The sequence below is a fragment of the Sinohyriopsis cumingii genome, chromosome 1 (genome assembly GCF_028554795.1).
Source record: "Sinohyriopsis cumingii isolate HCF-2022 chromosome 1, ASM2855479v2, whole genome shotgun sequence".
NCBI classification, from domain to species: Eukaryota; Metazoa; Mollusca; class Bivalvia; order Unionida; family Unionidae; genus Sinohyriopsis; species Sinohyriopsis cumingii.
In genome coordinates, this window is record NC_142961.1 from 80,130,906 (window position 1) to 80,150,780 (window position 19,875).

Here is a 19,875-nt window from a genome sequence, read left to right on the forward strand (position 1 = left end):
CTCACAACCTTCATTTTTCCTTCAATCATGTGATGTTTATTTTCTATAAATGTCATTTGAATTTGGAAATTTAACCCTTCTAAGTTATAGCTCTCCTGATCAAGACTTGAAGATCTGAATGGAATGGTCTGTCATTTGTTGTCTGTTCTTCTGTTTAGCACAAGTTTGTTATTGCTGTTCTTCCTAAACTACTTGGAGGATTGCCATGGAACTTTACAAACACATTTATCCCAAGGTCTGCTTTGTGCTAAATGAAAATGCTGCTGCTTGGAAATCCAGTATTGCTATCAGAGTGCTCATTTTAAAATCTTGTTATTGCTACTCCTGTTGCCTTTGAAGTTTGTACAGAATTATAATATTCTATCATTAAATAACCGCTTCGGTGGCCTAGTGGTTAGAGTGTCCGCCTCAGATGCGGGAGGTTGTGGGTTCAATCCGTGGCCGAGTCATACCAAAGACTTTAAAAAATGGTACTAACAGCTGCCTCGCTTGGCGCTCAGTATTAAGAGGTTAGTGTTAGGACTGGTCGGCCAAGTGTCAGGATAATGTGACTGGGTGGGACATCATGCTACATGTCTGTGGCATGATGCCCCAGTGCTAGACATCACTTTAAACTGCCACACTGCAGATATCATAACAATATGACTGAATTTTTTTAAAGCTACATTAAAAATCCAAATCACACACACACACACACACATTATCATTAAATATGGCTGCCATTACTAAAAATAGAAAATAGTTTCAATCACATGCTACAACCCAATCAACAAAATTTGATTCAGTTTGACAAAAGCATACTGGGACCGCTCCAGTGGCCTAGTGGTTAGAGCATCTGCCTCGGATGCAAGAGGTCACTGGGTTGAACCCCGGCCAAGTCATACCAAAGACTTATATAAAAATGGTATTTGCAGATGCCTCGCTTGATGCTCAGCATTAAGAGTTTTAATGTTAGGACTGGTCGGCCTAGTGTCAGGATAATGTGACTGGTTAGGACATGATACCACATGTCTGCGGCATGATGCCCAAGTGCCATACATCACTATAAACAGTCACACAGCAAACATCGTACCAATATGACAGAAAATTTCTTAAAGCTACATTAAAAGTCCAAAGCACACACACACCACATAGCATACTGATATAATGGCTTAATGTTTGTGCAAATGATTCCAATCCTTAGTCAGATACAACCATTGTTGATAAATAGGAGAGAATCACTTTAGGTGATATATTGTCTAAAACTACTGAACAAAATGTGGCCAACTTTGAAAGAAAATAACCTGGCATAAAGGTCTTTTAAATTTTTACAAATGATGCCAATCCAGGCTCAAATATGGTCACCATTGCGAACAAATAGAAACTCCTTTAACATGATTTCAGAAACCACTACACAAAAAGTGACCAAATTTGATAGAAAGCATTCTCAAATGAAGGCCCTTATTTTTTACAAGCAGTGCCAATCCAGCATCAAATATAATGTCCATTACTTAAAATAAATAAATCCTAAAATGAGTTCTTAAAAATTAGATCAATAGATTTTTCCCATATTGGACAGAAAGCAACCTTTAAACCACTTCTCATAAAAACCAGACAGAATTTGATCCAGGTTTACAGGATCATCTTTGTATAGAAGTCTTTAAAACTTGTGCAGAGGATACATTTATGCAGTCCATTAAGGCATCCCTACTAAAAATAGGTAAATATGCTAACAGTTTCTTCTCCATAACCATTTTGCAGGTTTATATACATTCAACAGAATGCATCTTTGTTTGAAAGTTTTTGAATATTGAAAAAAATGGTGGTGATCTGCCATGAAATATGGCTCAGAATGGTAGGGAAGCCTTCAGACAATCTTTTTGATATAAATTATTAGTATTTCAGTATTGTTCAAGTCGCTGTGGAATTAAAGTATAATATGTGTAAGCAAATTCTTGTTTACCCTCTGTAGACAGTCATTTCATGACATTATGTTTTAAAATGTGTAACATTGGTAAGAAAAGTTAAAATTAATCATAAAATTCAATTATTAATCAGTAGAGGCAAAACATGACAGTTAAAAAGCAAAAGAAAATGGATGTGAAATGTACTATGTGACATGTTTCAATCCATTTAAAAAAAATGACAAATCACTGTAGTTGATATAAATTTGTGTATACAGATATAATAATTTGTAAAATAATATTATACTCAGCTTCTCTTGAACAGTCGAACCTGTCATAACATTCACCTTTATGTAGAAGTCACATGTTCACAACTGCCATTTTCCCCATGCAAATTAGCTGCATAAATGTCCTATACATTGTGACCCCACTATAGCATGTTCCATTATTACAGAATTTTGGATATGACACGATTATTGCATGGCTCCCAAATTTTCATATACATGTATTTTTTTGAAAATTGAAAAAACAAATTTCTTCTTAAAAGTATGAAAAATAATGTGTAAAGGTTTATCATGTATGAACTTGAATATAAGATGATTGTGGCATTGCTTCTGAATTTAATTTTTCTTCTGAAAATTATGAAAAATAATATGTAAAACGTTTGTTCAGGGATCACGCAGGGCTTTGCCAATGTCGCAATGTCTGATTTCTTTTGCAACAAAATATACCATCTGGTGATTTTTTTTGGCGAAAACAACAGCTAATTCTTTTTTTTTACAATGTACTCCCAAAAAAATATTTATGCTGAAGCTTCAAAGAAAACTGATTATGTTTGAAGCACCAATCATTCTTTATAAATACTAAGCAAATGAATCAAATTCAGTCTCAGTCATTGTTCTACAGTTATTTGATGTTGATGCAGCAGTAACAAATAGGCATTTGTTTAGTTCTCTAAAGTTGTTCTTTATTGGTGAGTTCAATAATATATGCACCCTTCATCAAAGAAAGCCAACTACAGTCTTCAGTAAAAACAAAGCACCTTTATCAAAGGAAGTCAACACCAACCAAACTTAAATAAAAGCAATGAAATCTGATGGATTGTTGCATTTCTCCTTCAAATACGTTCCCCGATCACATTAACGTTAGGGATATAAGCCTGCTACCTCACGAATCCAGCCCTACTAAAAGATGAAAATTCGTCTTTTCTGTCCATCTCATATAGACCAAAGGGCAATAACTCTTGCCCCTTACCTCCCCTTGCCACCGCCAGGTGTCACTAGTTTTTAAGCTTCGCTTGTACTGATAACACATTCATTATACCTCCAAACAATCCAAGCCATCTTAGCGTTAAATTTGGATTTATTGCGTTGGACAATCATTCTTCTACAGGTTGTATACATTATTTTAACAGTTTTTTTCAAAATTGAGTGACTTTGTCACCCTTACGGATTTTGTCTACTGAAGACCATGTTACACACGCTATCGCTGAACTCGTGTTGTGAATTAAGAGTTTAAGTGACACTGACTAATTTTGCTTACTCCGTTAGTAACGGTTGTGGTATTAGCGAATTAATAACATGCTGAATTGCTGATTTGTGCTTTGTTTTCTTTTCTTGTGTCGTTTCAGTAGAAATGTCAACCAAATGCATGAAATGCAAAATGTTCAAAGCAAAAGAAGACAACCATGACACTTGTATTATATGTACCAAGTGTACATCATCTATACCATGCAGCGTGTGTAATACTTGGACAGAGCAAATGTGGGCTGATATAGTCCAGAAGGCAGCAAAAGGGAGGGATAGACGGAATAAGTCGAAAAAAGATAGCATTGATGTCCTCAGTATAGATCCGAAGACGGCCTCCATTGTGAGTCTTGTGGGGGACGTTGGGGTCCCTCCTCCACCTAAAGTTCGTCGTTTGCAACCATCAGCCACAGTAACATCAGCGGCAATGGAGGAAAATAATGTTGACAGGGTACAACAGTCCAACTTTGAACAGATGCATCGTTTGGTCCAGGAAACAACGACGCAGCTATTAACATCAGGCCAGATATTACCCTTATTTCCCTCGCTCGCTTCCACAGCTTTTTCTGACTCTTTGGGGGAATATTCCCCCAATTTTAGGCTGCCCAGTGGGCGTAAGTCCCCCCGCATGTCCGAGCATGGCCTTCGGGCCTGTAAGTCAGGACGCATGTTTTTTTTTACCAGATCCATCGAATCCATTTCATTATACAACCTGTATGTCATCGGCCGTCCAGCTGTCCCAGCATGGGGACCCTATTGCTAAAACGGTTTGACCAAATATGATTTATGGGGATCTTAGTGATAAATCCATACGTCAAGCTGTACCGCCGGCAACATACCAATACTATGGTGGAGATTTTAGTGAGAAATCTGTCCGTCCAGCCAGGCCGTTGGAGCAGCCGGTACCGGTGATAGCAGGACTGTCGCCAACATTCAGGCCGACCACAAGCCAGACAAACCAGCTGGCAGGGCCATCCGTCCATATATTCACGGCTTATCCACAAGGGAGAATTAGTGCCAATGTCAAGGATGACGGAATCGCGTCATCTATGCCACCTGGTATGCTCTATCCAGAAATGCAAGCTATTCCAGAACATGACTCGGCACACAGTGAGGGTGACGAAACTCCTGCAAATCAGCCGTACACAGATCCAACCATGGAACGGACTGAGTTTGGCTTCAAGGCGGCAGTGGAAGAAATGTATAGGGTGTTGGCAACTTCAGAATGCTCTCCACCTCCTACCACCACTCAAGACTACAAAGTTAAGGCGTCTGTAGATCTTGACGGGGAGGAAGAGACGCCGTCCTTCTGGCTCCTTCCCTAGTCTGCAAAAATTAAGGAGATCAATGATCATCTATCAGGATGAATAGGTGATCCAGGGAATGCTAAGGCGTTCTTTTCAGAAAACCAAGTACCAGCAATGTTCTCGTGTCGCTGGTACAAAATTCATTCAGAGGCCTTCAGTACGGGTCTTCCGGCCCTGGACAAAAATATGGCAGCAGTTCACATGTCCGCTCCACTGTTTTACAAAGTGGACAAAAATGTGTTCCATGCCACGTCAAAGCTAGTCCGGAACGTAGTCACTACGTCTTCAATGTTAGACTTGGCTTCATTAGCCATTTTCCGACTCGCAGAAAAATCCGACAATGACCACGCTTGGGAAGCGACGGCCCGGATTACTAGAGTTATTAACAGGGCAGCTCACCATTCCATGGCTAATGCATTGACTGCTTCTGCCAACTTAGACCTGATACAACGTGACGCATGTCTGCGGTCCATGTCGCTCAAGCCCCATCATAATCTGGCTTTACGGATGACTCCGTTTGGGTCGCCTTTACTCTTTGGAGGAAAAATTGAAGAAGTTCGGAAGTAGGCAGCTCAGGAACTGCCTCTCCAACTTTCCGCCCAACCCTCGCAGGCATTTAGAAAAAATCCCCTGCCACAGTGGAGGGATGATTGGCGGACCAGGGACAAGGGATCCTTACAATCAACAGGACCACTAGACCACCTTTTTTCCTCAGAACGATTGGGTGATCCAGGTCATTTCGGAGGGGCTTCGGATTTCATTTATCCAACCCCCTCCCCTGTCCTCCTCTCCCCTCTTCACGGACATACCGTCTGATCGGGAGAAGGATACCTTTCTACAACAGGAGATACGGTCGCTCATAGAAAAACGGGCGGTGGAGATTGTGAAAAAAATAAGCAATTGCCAGGGTTTTATTCCAGGCTGTTTCTTATCCAGAAGGCAAACGGCAAGTTGAGGCCGATCATTTACCTGAGTTGCCTCAACCAATACATTTTACCACCGAAATTCAAGATGGAAATGGCGAGATCAATTCGTCTTTCCATCCAGCGGGACGAGTATGCTGTCAGTCTAGATATGACCGACGCATATTTTCACGTCCCTATCCACCCCGCATCACGGAAATTTCTTCGATTCGCTTACTGCAACACGGTTTATCAATTTCAGGTCCTACCCTTTGGCCTCAACATCAGCCCTGGGGCTTTTACCAAGGTTATGGATTGCGTTGTCACCCTGTTCCGCTCGACTTCATCTACAGGGACGGCAGTGTACTTGGATGACATCCTCCAGAAACATATGGTAAGTTCTATTCTGCTCAAAGGCAGAAACGATCGTTTAGCACTTTTAGATCATCTAGGCTTTCTCGTGAACTGGAAAAAGTCTGATCTCCGTCCATCCCAGCATTTTGTCCATCTGGGTATGGAGTTTCTCACCGATCTGAATCTGGTATAGCTTCCTCGCGCTCGCGTAATCTGGATCGTCGAACTCATCGAGTCCGTTTCCAACAGGACGTGGATTTCAGCCAGAGAATTCTTGCAACTCCTTGGATTATTCAATGCGGCGGCGGACTTGATCCTGCTTGGCCGTCTTTTTATGCGTCCCTTACAAATGACATTACTGGCACAATGGCGCCCCTTTTCAAGTCCCCTCAATCAAACAATAATGATCACACCCAAGATACAATCATTCCTGCGTCAGTGGCACAACCCCGGTTGGCTGTCCATGGGGATTCCTCTGGAGATGCCCCAAGTGGAGATAACAGTATGTACCAACGCCAGTACCTATGGTTGGGGTGCCCACCTGTTAACGGACTTTGCTACAGTCAGCGACACGTGGGAGCCAGGGGAGAGGCCTCTCCACATCAACCTTTTAGAAATGAGGGCTGTCATCAATGCCTTTCATTTCTGGAAGGATCAACTCTCAGGAAAAACTGTCCTCATTATGTCAGACAACTCTGGGGTGGTGACTTACCTCCTTAAACAAGGGGACACCAAATCACCAGACCTGTGCATTCTGATCTGGCAGTTTCTACGTTGGTGCGACAACCTCCACATCAACGTACAAATCAGACACATTCCCAGCAGACTCACTGTCTTGGCCGACACTCTATCCAGGAAAGGTCAAGTCATTCACACGGAATGGTCACTCCATCAATCTGTCTTTCTTCGGATTTGCACACTTTGGGGGCGTCCGATGATCGATCTTTTTGCGACAAGGTGGAATCGCAAGTTGCCCAGCTTCGTCTCTCTGGTTTCAGACCCAGAGGCTTGGGCCGTGGATGCTCTGTCAATCAGCTGGGAGGGGTTGTGGGCATTCACCTACCCTCCCACGGTTTTGGTACCGAAAATAATCCAGAGGTTAAGGGGTCAGAACTGTCAGATGATTCTGATTGCCCCTCTCAGATGGAATAAGTCCTGGGTCACTGATCTACTCGATATAGCGATAGATCTACCCAGGAAGATTCCAACCAGCCCAAATCTTCTCAAACAACTGCGGTCATGGGTGTTCCACCCCTGTCCAGACCGTCTTCTTCTTCACGCTTGGCTCTTGTCTGGACAGCCTTGCGAGACAATTTAAACCTTCGATTGTGGAGAGAATCTCAAGAGCAAGAAGGCCCTCCACTCTGAAGGCTTACGAGGGAAAGTGGTGTGTTTTCAGAGACTGGTGCCATATCAATAACATTGTCCCTTTGAGTGTCTCAATCCCTCAACTGGCCGACTTTTTTTCTCTGGCTTTTCGAGGAGAAACAGTTGGCCCCAATTACTATCAAAGGCTACCGCTCCATGATATCAGACACATTCTGCCATCATGCTAGACGTTATATTGGGCATAACAAAGATCTATCAGATCTTTGAGCCAATTTTGATTTCAATCGACCAAAATCCCTCACCCTGTTTCCAAAATGGAACCTGTCCTGGGTTTTAACATGGCTCAATTCGGACAAATTTGAACCTTTAGCCCACATGTCGTTAAAGCTACTATCATACAAAACATGTTTCTTGATAGCCTTAGCTTCAGCATGCAGGATGAGCGAGTTACATGCCCTTTCCAGTGACCCGAACTTTCTTCAGTTCAGATCAGATGGTTTGGTGGTCCTCCTGACGCAACCAGGCTTTGTAGCCAAAAATAGGTTACCATCCATTGGCAATCAAAGAATCATCATTCGCTCGCTCTCTTCCATAGATAAGTCAAGAGCAGCAGCCATGCAAGATCCTGTTCATGCTCTCAAGCACTATTTAAAATGCACAGAGGCGTGTCGGGACACACGTAAGCACCTCTTTCTTCCAGTCAAAGCTGGTAAACGGGATATCACCCCTCAAGCCCTTGCTTCATGGCTGAAGTGGGTTATACGCTCAGCGTACTCTGAGGTCTCACAAGATCAGAGTCGCCTTATGAAGATTACAGCTCATGAGATTAGAGCAATCTTGGCAAGCCTTGCATTCAAACGCAATGTTTCGATCCGAGATATAATAGAAGCTGTTGGCTGGCATGCAGAGTCAACCTTCTCCAGTTTTTATCTCTGAGATTTGGCTTCGCAGAGGCAAACCTTGAATCTGGTAGGTCCGGTGTCGGCAGCCCAGATGACCACCAGACCCATTTAAAACAATTAGCACAGCCTATCAGCTTTGCTGGATTTGCCAGTGAAATTTCATAGGTAAGAAGATTTCAATAACTATCTTCTTAACCGTATATAGGGGTAACATATCACGGGACCCTAGGCTGTGTTGCTGATGAAATTAGGAGAACGGGTTATCTTTCAAATGGGGAATCCAGCCATCATTCCCTAGAAGGTACCCGGGGTGGAGGTAGGATGCTCAGCATTCCTTCCTCCTATTACCTATTCTCCTAATGTTAATGTGATCGGGGGAACATATTTGAAGGAGAAAGCAAATTTTTAGTAAATTATGTTTCTCCGAGAATATTTACCCGATCACATTAGTTAAAAACCCTCCCATCCACCCCGCTATGCGAGCATCCTCGTATAAAATATATCGCTCAGCTTAAAAAACTAGTGACACCTGGCAGTGGCAAGGGGAGGTAAGGGGCAAGAGTTATTGCCCTTTGTTCTATATGAGATAGACAGAAAAGACGAATTTTCGTCTTTTAGTAGGAGTGGATTCGAGAGGTAGCAGGCTTATATCCCTAACATTAATGAGATCGGGTAAGTATTCTCAGAGAAACATAATTTACTAAAAATTTGCTTTTCCAAAGTGACTGGATTAAGCTTTTTTGTGCCGTTAATGTTTCCTGTTTGCAGGAAAAAGTTTATGCTTAAGATTGCTAGACACTGAGGCACACAATGCAAATTAAATTTCCAATCTTTCGAAACCATAGATATCTGGCCATCAGGTTAATAGAAGATGTGGAATATCACAAAGGTGTTTCTTAAACTTTTTATTTTGTTAATGTTTTCATTTCCCTATAAAGAGCCTCATCCCCAGGGTAGTCTTTGCAAGATGATAGTTGTCTCCAGCTGACTAAAATGTAGGCCAATTTAAGTACATGTAAACAACTATAGCTATAGTTATGGTTTTGATGAATAATACATGTAAATCAAAACTGATAACAGCTTAATAATAATAATAATAATAATCAGTGTATGGTATTTGTTCAGAACCCAGTTTAAAATGTGACCTGTGTACAAAGATTAACTGTGTACAAAGGCCATTTGAGCCTTTTTCCATGAGTGACCACTAATCTAAGGTTTGACTGTATATAGAGGGCAATGCTCCTCACATTTCTGTTACTGTCTGTCTTAGTAGCAAGACAAAGATTAAACTTTTACTGTTTTAAACCTTGAGAACAAATGCTTTCAGTAGCCTTAGAATGTAGAATAGTTGTCACGATAACGACAACAAGAATCACAAGGTAAAGCTGACTAGGTTGCACACAAAATTAATTTACTAAAACCATCATCAGAATTGGCTTTTTTGGCATGGTCTGAAAGCCAATTCCAAATCATGGCACCCGAATATGAGACCTGCCAACCCATATGATTTTACCGTAAGGCTTATGGAAATGACACTTGAAATATGGACTTGTGTAACAAATAGCCAAAATTAGAAAAGCTCATTGTTGTAGTCAAATTGGTTTGTCCAAGTTCGGTTCAGGTCCAGATTTATATATTAGGTTCAGTGGAGCTGTTCCAGTAACTATTGTTTGGGGCTTTTTTGATGAAAAGTCGGACACCAGTGATGTAACAAACATTTTTATTGAACATAATATTTATTTCACTGCATCAGACTACATTTCAAATTTTTTTCAAATGCCTCTTTTTCAGTTGACGTTAGTATTACATCTTTGTTTCATTAGATATTACTGAAAATTAGTCTCACTTACACAAAATTTGAAGTACCATACTGACAAGGTTCTTTTAGGGTTGTTGGTTCTGGAATACTGGAGAGTATAAGTACATTTAAACTGCTCAGTATTTTATTTGGTGTGGATTTAAATTTAAAATTTTCATGCATGATTAACCATGAAGAGTACATATTATTGATGTCTAGAAACATTGTCATCATATATGTGTAAATATTTTCCCCAAAATGTATTGATTAATAAACAATCAGTCTTGTGAAAATCATTTTTCATTTTTATGTTTCAGTCATTTCAGTTCTATGAGTAGAATCATAGATGGTGTTTCAGGTACAGCATTTCGTTTAATAGTACAAGCACCATGTTTTTGCATTTCATATATCTTATTTTGTTGTGCTCCATAATAATTTTCCTGATATCTAAACAGTAATTAATTAGTAAATGGGCCTTATTGAATAATTTTTTTTGTCTTCAGGAAGATACTTTTTAATTTTCAAAAGAAGAGGTGTCTTTGAGTTGAGGACTAAATAGATATAATCCACATTCTTTTCCTGTTGCAAAGTACCAGCAGCATACAATCTATGACATTTTTCTTCATTTACTTATTTAATATACTTATCTACAGGTTTAAGACTGAAATTCTTCTTTGACTGTGAATGTTCTCATAATCATACATTTAAATATTGTGTTACGCTGATTATCCTCTTGCTCTGCTTTGACCATCTTGGCACAGTTTCCAAGTGTGAGTTTAGTATCTCATGTAGACTGTATATTATTACTTGATTTCGGTACAGTGAACACGTACTACATGTAAGTTAAATGTGTATTTGACAAACATCTTATCTTGGTTGTATAGATATTGCTTACATTTGACCTGATATCATCGAGGTGCCATACTGAATGTATGTATGTATGTATGTGTATATTTATGTATGTATGTATATGTGTGTGTGTGTGTGTGTGTGTGTAAGAGGGAAAATGAAGAAGGGAAATCCTAGTTAGATTGGAAACTACATGCATATTTTAGGTTGATAAATGACAAAATCCTTTTATTACTATTATATATATATATATATAATTACAATTATTTGCTCTTAAAAAAGATAACAGAAAAGCATGAAGACAACAAGCTTTGTAAAATTTAACAAATAATTTATTTCCCATGAATACAAAGTGAAAAATTAAGATAAAGGAACTTACAGTTTTACAAATTAAATCCAAATATAATCCCAGAATTAAAACATAAGTCTTATCAATGAAAAGTCCAAAGTGAAACAGTTCAAATCCCGATAAAAATCCAGAATGGAAGGTGATGAATTCTGTAAATAGTCAGCATTGTACTGATGCATCATCACCGTTCCGGTGACCTTGTGGTTAGAGCATCAGCCTCGGATGCGTGAGATTGTGGGTTCGATCTCCGGCCGAATCATACCAGAGACTTAAAAAATAATACTAACAGCTGCCTCGCTAGGCGTTCAGCATTAAGAGGTTAGTGTTAGGACTGGTCGTCCTGGTGTCAGGATAATGTGACTGGGTGGGACATCATGCTACATGTCTGCGGCATGATGCCCCAGTGCTAGACATCACTATAAACTGCCACATTGCAGGCATCATAGCGATATGACTGAAATTTTTTTAAAGCTACATTAAAAATCAAAATCACATCACATCACATCACATTACTGATGCATCAGCAGTCTCTTGTTGAATCACAGAAAATATTATTCTAGTGTTTGAATTCTGTATAATTTCCAGGGAATGTCTTTGTCCAAGAATTATCAGAGCACTTTTCTATTTCCAGGGAGAATAATAACTTGAAAGTCAATAATTTAAAAAAAAATAAAAAATGCATCCCAAACTGGACACAACATAAAACAACTTGACATCAAAAGTGTTAAGGCACGATTAATAGAATTCTTATCATAACATCAGCTATAAGACTAACTACAATGCAAAACATATTCCTGGATGGGGGTCAAAAGTTCAAGGAATGGAAGTTTGTTAGATGATAAATATCATGTTGACCAGCTATGACTTTGACACAACTTAATGATTCTTACTCTGAGAAAAAATTAAAAAAATAAAACATTTACCCAAACTGTCACCTTTTGGAACAAGGTCAGCAACCAGATATAATGTATCATTTATTATTTGTTTATGTTGAAAATAAAAGAATTGTAAAAAATAATAACTGAACTCTATTTTGGACAATATCAAATCCAGTAAACAATATTACATTACGATAGCATGTAATGGAATAAAAAAACAATTTAAAACAAACAGACAAATAATTAAATTATATATATATATAATTTCCCTCCTTCATTTTCCCTCTTACACACACATGCACACACACACATACATATACACATACATACATTCAGCTTGACTATGTAATTGGTTACATAACTTTTAATAAAGCTTTGTCTTCTTAACAATGATAATATTGTAACTAGAAACATTTCATACAATCAATCTCTGCCATATAATCAATGTGGGTGAATAACCTTGAATACAGAAGGTCAGTATGAAAAATATATATATATATATATATATATATATATATATATATATATATGGGGGTGTGTGTGTGTGTGTGCAGGTGTTATTTATATGGAGGTGTCCTGTAAGACAAGTGTCACTGATTTATTTTATAGAATCTATGCATGCCCCACCTGTAACCAGTCACTGGTGGACATGAAGGCTTACTGGGAGGTTCTAGACAATGAGATTGCCAATACTCCCATGCCTGTGGAGTACAAAGACTTCTTTGTCCAGATTCTGTGCAAGGATTGCCATAGGGTAAGCATATAGAGATAAAACACATAGTAAAATCTGGATAATCCATGCTTGTTGGGGGAGATGATAATGGTGTATTTATTCATTCAGATTTGTATAGTGTAAGTAGTATAATGAAGGATGCTTCATGTACCATGCAGATTTTGTATCATGTGCATAATATAATGAAGGATGCTTCATGTACCATACAGACTTTGTATCTTGTGCATAATATAATGAAGGATGCTTCATGTACCATGCAGACTTTGTATCATGTGCATAATATAATGAAGGATGCTTCATGTACCATGCAGACTTTGTATCATGTGCATAATATAATGAAGGATGCTTCATGTACCATGCAGACTTTGTATCATGTGCATAATATAATGAAGGATGCTTCATGTACCATGCAGACTTTGTATCATGTGCATAATATAATGAAGGATGCTTCATGTACCATACAGACTTTGTATCATGTGCATAATATAATGAAGGATGCTTCATGTACCATACAGACTTTGTATCATGTGCATAATATAATGAAGGATGCTTCATGTACCATGCAGACTTTGTATCATGTGCATAATATAATGAAGGATGCTTCATGTACCATACAGACTTTGTATAGTGTAAGTAGTCTAATGTACACAATTCATAAGTTTGCCATCTTATAAGGAAATGAATTACCATATTATGAAAATGTATATTTCATGATTTTGGGGATGACTAGCACTATTGTGGTGTCAGTACCTTTGAATAACAGCCTGTTGAATAGATCCTATGACTAAACATTCTCAACTTACCACATATTGTTCTGCTTAAATTGCTACATTGCATTAATACCATTACACGTATGTATTCTTTCAGGAGAGCAGAGTGCAGTTCCATGTTATTGGCCACAAATGCCAGCACAAAGACTGTGGTTCATATAATACATGTAGAACAGGAGATTCATCAGGTGCCTCCAACAGTAGCACTGCCACCGGTCAGGATTATTAGGGTGCTGTTCCTTGACAACAAATCTTGACACTGTTAGTAATGCTTCATCCAGTAGAGGCATCAAGGCTTCAACAACAGGCTTGAGTCCAGACACACAAGCTTCGTTATAAAATCTTGAAGCTTAAAGTCGGAATGGTATTTGTGTTTTTTTTATATTATTTTGTTGCAATATAATGAAATGCTTGTAGGTCTTGTGTCAGCAGTAATGCAATATCAATATATTTATCTTTGGTTCTGAATAGTGCAACACTCGTCTTCATTCAGAATTTCATTATGGTTTCATAATTCGTTGAGGAGAAAATCTCAGGTAAATGACTTTACTGCCAAAATAATTTCATAATTGAGAAATTGTCTTGTATGGAAGGGCATAATGTCTGTCATAGTGAACCAAGTAAAAAAAATACCTTGAGTTTTACATTTTTAGATTTTAAAGGTTTACTTTGGAATAATGCTTTTTAAGGGAATGCTAAAAATTGAGTCTCCAGCAGCAATGATAAAGTAACAACTTTTACAAACAGGTGGTACATTAAGACAGTAACATTATGAAAATGTCAGCTAAATTGCATAAAGACATGCAAGTGTTGTGTATCACAGTGTATAAGATGACATTTGTATCATTTGTTGTTCATGTGACAGCAGTGACATCATTAGCTCTTTTGGTTTTACCCAATAAATATAGTTACTGAACAACTGCATGTTGATTTAAATTCACATTATGCTTCTTATGTGTAATAACTTGAAACTTCTAAATGATAACTGAAAGGAAGAAATGAGATAAATCTAACCAGAATAGTTTCTTGTTACAGGGGGATTTAGACACATAGCACTCATCTGTGGACCATTTTGAATTGGTTCTGTCCATATGTCCTGAGAATTTTGTTAGCAAGTTTGAGCAAAAAACACTCTTGTAGATAAGTGAAATAAGGCAAGCATATTTTTGTGCATAGGTAGATAAACTGGTAAAAGTTTCAGTCCATTACAGTAGTAAAAGAAAAAAATTACACATTTTTCTCGTTTTTGGACTTAGGCTTTTTTTAACCACAAAAGAACTTTTAAGCACCATTAATCAGAAACCACTTGTTTTTGTTTTAAATTTGATATGTATCTTTGTATGCAGATGACCTGATGAAATTTTGATGCCAATTTACCAGTATTTGAACTTTATTGGTCATCGACTCTTTGGTCTGCCATGGGGACATACATATTTTACAATACAGATCTAGATTTATATGGTTTTCTTCCTCAAAATCTTTAGTTTGTACTTTTTAGTTAGCTATTAATTATAAATGTAATGTACAGATTTGTATCAACATGTCATATTGCATGCTGGGTATTTCAATGAGATCACACCAAGATTTGGGACCCCTATTGGGAAGATTATGAAGCTTCTGTTGAGAGCATTGTAAAGACTTATATTAACTACCATACTAATGTACTTTTGATTTAATAATAAAATATTTATGGTTTCCTCTGTTCTACCTGGGCATCAACAGTTAATTTAATTCTCATAGACCATAATGTTAGTGTTATGCAAAATTACTATACTTTCATGGAAAGATATGCTTTAAACATCATATTAAGAGTCTGCTTTTAAAATAATGAAGATATATGTTGCACAGCTTGTTTTTGAGAAAAATGCTGTTGTGGATATCAAAATCCAGGAATATTGAGATATTGCCATTTACACCTGGTAGTACCTGTTAAGGTTACCATAATAATCTTAAAATGGTTTTAGGTTCAAGCCTTATATTGCATACAGTTTAAACATACATAGGTTTCTTCCGAAATAAATGATCTTTGAAATTCTTATAATTATTTTCATCAAGTCAGCAATGTTCATTCTCTTTAGTGGGGTATTTAATATTCCATAGCACATGGTCAGTTTTGATAGCTCATGAAATAATTAGTTGTTTGTGGTCTAAAATCTGATATTTATTTTTCAAAATAATTATTCATAGCTAAAACCATTTTTTCCTCAAAACCTCCTACAAAAGCATTGTTGTCTGTCAATTACTCATTTGAAGATATCAAAGGAGCCCACTGTAATGAAAAATTTACAAAATTCCACAAGTAAGACCTTCCTGTTATATGCATAAAAAAGAATTTTTTGGGTACTTGTTAGGATATGTAATGTACAGCTTAAGCTAAATGAATGATGATGTAGATTCCAACATGACTCTTCTAAAGGGATGTAATTGAGGATCATTAGATAGGCTCCAGGATAATATACATTATTCAGAATTTCTGGAAATTCAAGAAATTACTTGTTATCGAATATGCGCAAGTCAATATGGTAGCATTTGGCATTTCTCTTTAAAGGTTGTGTGTGGCAATTTTTTTAATTTGAAAGTTATGTATGCTCAGTACTTGCCAAAGAAAAGGTAGTAAATCTTAGAATCCACTTCTTAATCCTTTCAAGCTTTATTTTTCACCACTTTTGAGAAACCAAGGGGTCCATTTTGGTTAAAATTTTATAAACTGTCAAAGGAAGTAGTCTTTTTGGTCAATCGATCATTGTCAAGGTCAGAGACAGAGAGATCCACCAAAAATAAATATTGGCAAACATTAATGAAAATTTCCAAAACTATGGGGAAAATCAGAAAAATTCTCATTAATTGCTGACTTACAGAAACAAAATAACACAACTGATAGTGATTATCAGACGTCTTTTAGTGTCTATTTTTGTATACAACCACCAAAATGTGGAGTGTATTAATGTTGTCCATCAGTTACTAATTTAGTTTCTATGTGATAACTTTACTTGTTAGCCATCTACAGTTACCAAACATTATGGGTAGTGTGCACTTGGGTGCAAATGCTGAGAGGTCCTGATAATAGAGTTTTGCACAAAGAGCGTAAACACAGTTAATTTTATAAGTAAGTTCTATCCATTGATATTTTTGTTTGTTTTATATAGGGTGCCTTTGTTTTTTAACCTTTGCTTTTATTAAATTTCAGTTTTCTTCATGTTTGAATATATCAGTAACAAATTCAGAATTAAAAAGAAAAGATTGGTGTTGCTTTGTGACATTGTACATACTTTGTTCATTTTACTCCAAAAGTTACCTTAAACTTGTCTATTAATTTTTCATAAATTGCCCTTGTATCCTGCCAAGTATGGGACCAATTTACTGACTTTTTCATATCTATAACCAGCTGTTATATATACCATTCATAATCCATGGGATACAATCTTGCAGTGTGTTGTTCACATGCCACTACTGCATTTAGATTTCCAGGCCTAATCTGTTCAGTCTCATTGATAATTCACAATGTACTTTTGATTTTTTAATTTGATTAAAATTATACCATGGGAAGAGTTTGGGGACAAGTCAGTCCCCACAGTGCACCACTTACATAATAAGACCAGCCAAACAAGCCTACATCTTGTATATTATCTATACAAAAGTAAACTTTATAAACAATGAAAATGAAATTTGGCTCAGCTTTGTTTTGATAAAGATTCTGTTATTGTTGCCCACTGTCACAATCTGGTATGCTGCGATCTCTACATTTACAACTGGGAGTACCTGTATGGCATTAGTTACATAAAATGCAAATGGTTTGGGGTTGAAATCTACATTGTGTTCAATTTACTACAGCTGGATACCATGAGAAATGTTGTACCACAGTTTTCTGCAGTATTTCTTAAAAATACCTTGATCCCATGGCATGCCAGTTATATTAGGGTTGGACAATAAAATGTTCTAGGGCAGGGGTCTGACACATTTTATAAAAAAATTATATCTGAATAAATATCTTACTCTAATTTATAGCAGAATAACACCATATGATATCCATTATATTATTCATAGAAAAAATTGTCTCAAGACAAAAGAAATAAAATGTCTCAGCTTAAAAGAAAATCCCCCCCCCGTGAGTACTTTATAGTAGATTTTGCTTTGTGTATGTTAATTGTTGTACAGGTTGTCATCTAAAAACTGCAACTAAAGTGGGTTTATAAAGCTTACATTATAGCCAACATCCTGTGAAAGACATTGTGCTGAGATTGTTGATTAAAATAGCAAGTGTGACTTTGAAGTATACAAATTAATAGCTACATTATTGATATAGTAGGCAGGGAAACATTGAATGTGATGCCATCACCAGGGCCAAATATTTATAAGATAGAGCCAGTAAAATTAAAACACAACTACTCAACAGACAAGCAAAATATTTAGTGGACTTGAGAAATTATGTAAAATTCAGACAGAAAAAAACTGCTTATTCCAAAATTATTATGTTGATTTGCAGTATTAAGGAGAAATAATAGTTGTAATATTTTCAAATTTAATTTGTGAAAAATACAACTGTTTTGAAAAAAATGATAAATGATAATTGTTTCAGTTATTTTGTCCTGAAAAGCAAAAACTTGCTTGTTAATATCATTAAATTCATAATAAGGTTATTTAGGAATTTTTTTATAATTCCTATGGATGGACATTAATGAAAAAGTATTGTGATATGTACCAACAGAAAAAAAAATACCAGTTTATAGATTGTTTGTCAATAAATGCCAATTTTAACCATATAATTTATAAAATGTTTCTTATCGGCTCAGGCCCTGGATTTTTGGAAGCACTTGCCTTTAACGATCACAGACATCTCACCTCTGTCCGCATGGGCTCGAGTCTCTGAGTCAACCAACATGGATAGCTGAGAAAGCTGCTAGTAGAATCCTGGGTTGGTGGTTCTTACTGGGGTTTTTCCAGGTTTTTCCTCCATCACTGATACTGGCTGCCATATATATCCTATCTTGTGCTGAGGAATAGTGTTAAACCCCAAAATAACAACAAAATTACCAGCCGACTTGTGTGAAGTAGAGGAAAGCTATTGTTCTATCACTGATGTTGGCACCCCATACATGAGAAAAGCATTTACAGATGTATAACCTTAATGTATATAAACCATTGCATCTTTCTAGGTAACAGCTTTGAGTGTTTCATACCACAACTAAGAGAGCTAACTTTGTACCTGCATGTTTTTTCACACTGCATACGTACTGTTGTACAGTGTGACCTCGCTATAGCACACTCTGCTATAACACAGATTCGGATATAACAGTCATGGTGTGGCTCCCAAAATTTCATGTACATGTATTTTTCTTGTACACAAAAATAATTCTTTCTTAAAAGTACATAAAAAACGTAAAAAGTTTATTATCATTTTGGGGAAGAGATCGCGTATGAATAATACAATATGATTGTGGCATGGCTCCTGAAATTGTAAATGTATTTTTCTCATTATGTATGGAACAATTTTTTTTTTGCAGCCTGGTCATTTGTGCCCATGATTATGGGTTATGGTCATCATGGAATGTTTTTGTTAAGGTCTTGGTCAAGTTTTTCTTGTTTCCTAAACCCCTTGATGGACTTGCTTCACACTTCAGGTAGAGTCATTATGACTAAGAATTCATTATTTTATGTGCATTGCTTCCCCTATTGACCTTAGGGTCAAGGTCAGTCCAAGAAAATTGGCATTAGGGTTTCATTTAAAGTTTTTTAATTTGCTTATATTTCCCAAACCCTTTGATGGAGTTTCTTTGTGCTTGTGATAACCTGTTATGAAGCTAGAACAGTTCATTCTGCAAGATGCTCATCTTGGTATTGTTTGTTATTAGGGCAACTTCATGCCTATATTAATAAAACAAATTGCATCTATCATATATTTAAAGTGTTGAAATGATTTTCTATCAGGGCTATTCCATTTAAACATACCACTACCCCACGGATGGCAAAATAAAAAACCTTCCATGCATGGTCATCAATAAACAATAATCACTTCTGTGCCATGTCATATCAAAAGATGCATGGCCATGGGTGTCCAAAATTCACTGCTATGACTGGTGGTGGTAGAAAAAAAATCACTTCTATGGGTGGTCACCCATTTTTTAATGTGCCTTCCCCCCCAGGGGTATGTTTAAATGGAATAGCCCTCAGGAACTATTGCATGCACAAATACAAGTCTCAAGTTGCATTGGACATGCATAGTTATGCAATTATGCAAAAGTTGCACCACTTTGGTAAATTATTCACCAATAGAAGATAATAAATGCCTACAAATGTG

The 19,875-nt window shown here is 37.1% G+C and overlaps 1 protein-coding gene across 2 annotated transcripts in view; it reads left to right on the forward strand.

Annotated features, from left to right (window-relative positions):
- LOC149807208 (RING finger and CHY zinc finger domain-containing protein 1-like) overlaps positions 1-19,875 on the forward strand; it is a 59,417-nt gene extending 39,542 nt beyond the window's left edge. The window contains exons 7-9 of one of the 2 annotated variants that reach the window (XR_016422007.1): positions 10,319-10,359; positions 12,687-12,831; positions 13,678-13,816. Coding sequence is in view for 1 of the 2 variants with exons in the window: in XM_089963555.1 (XP_089819681.1) it covers positions 12,687-12,831; positions 13,678-13,809 (277 nt within the window). In the remaining variant the exon portion in view is untranslated. Of the gene's footprint in view, positions 1-10,318; positions 10,360-12,686; positions 12,832-13,677 lie in introns of both variants that reach the window. The other variant, XM_089963555.1, reaches the window with a different exon arrangement.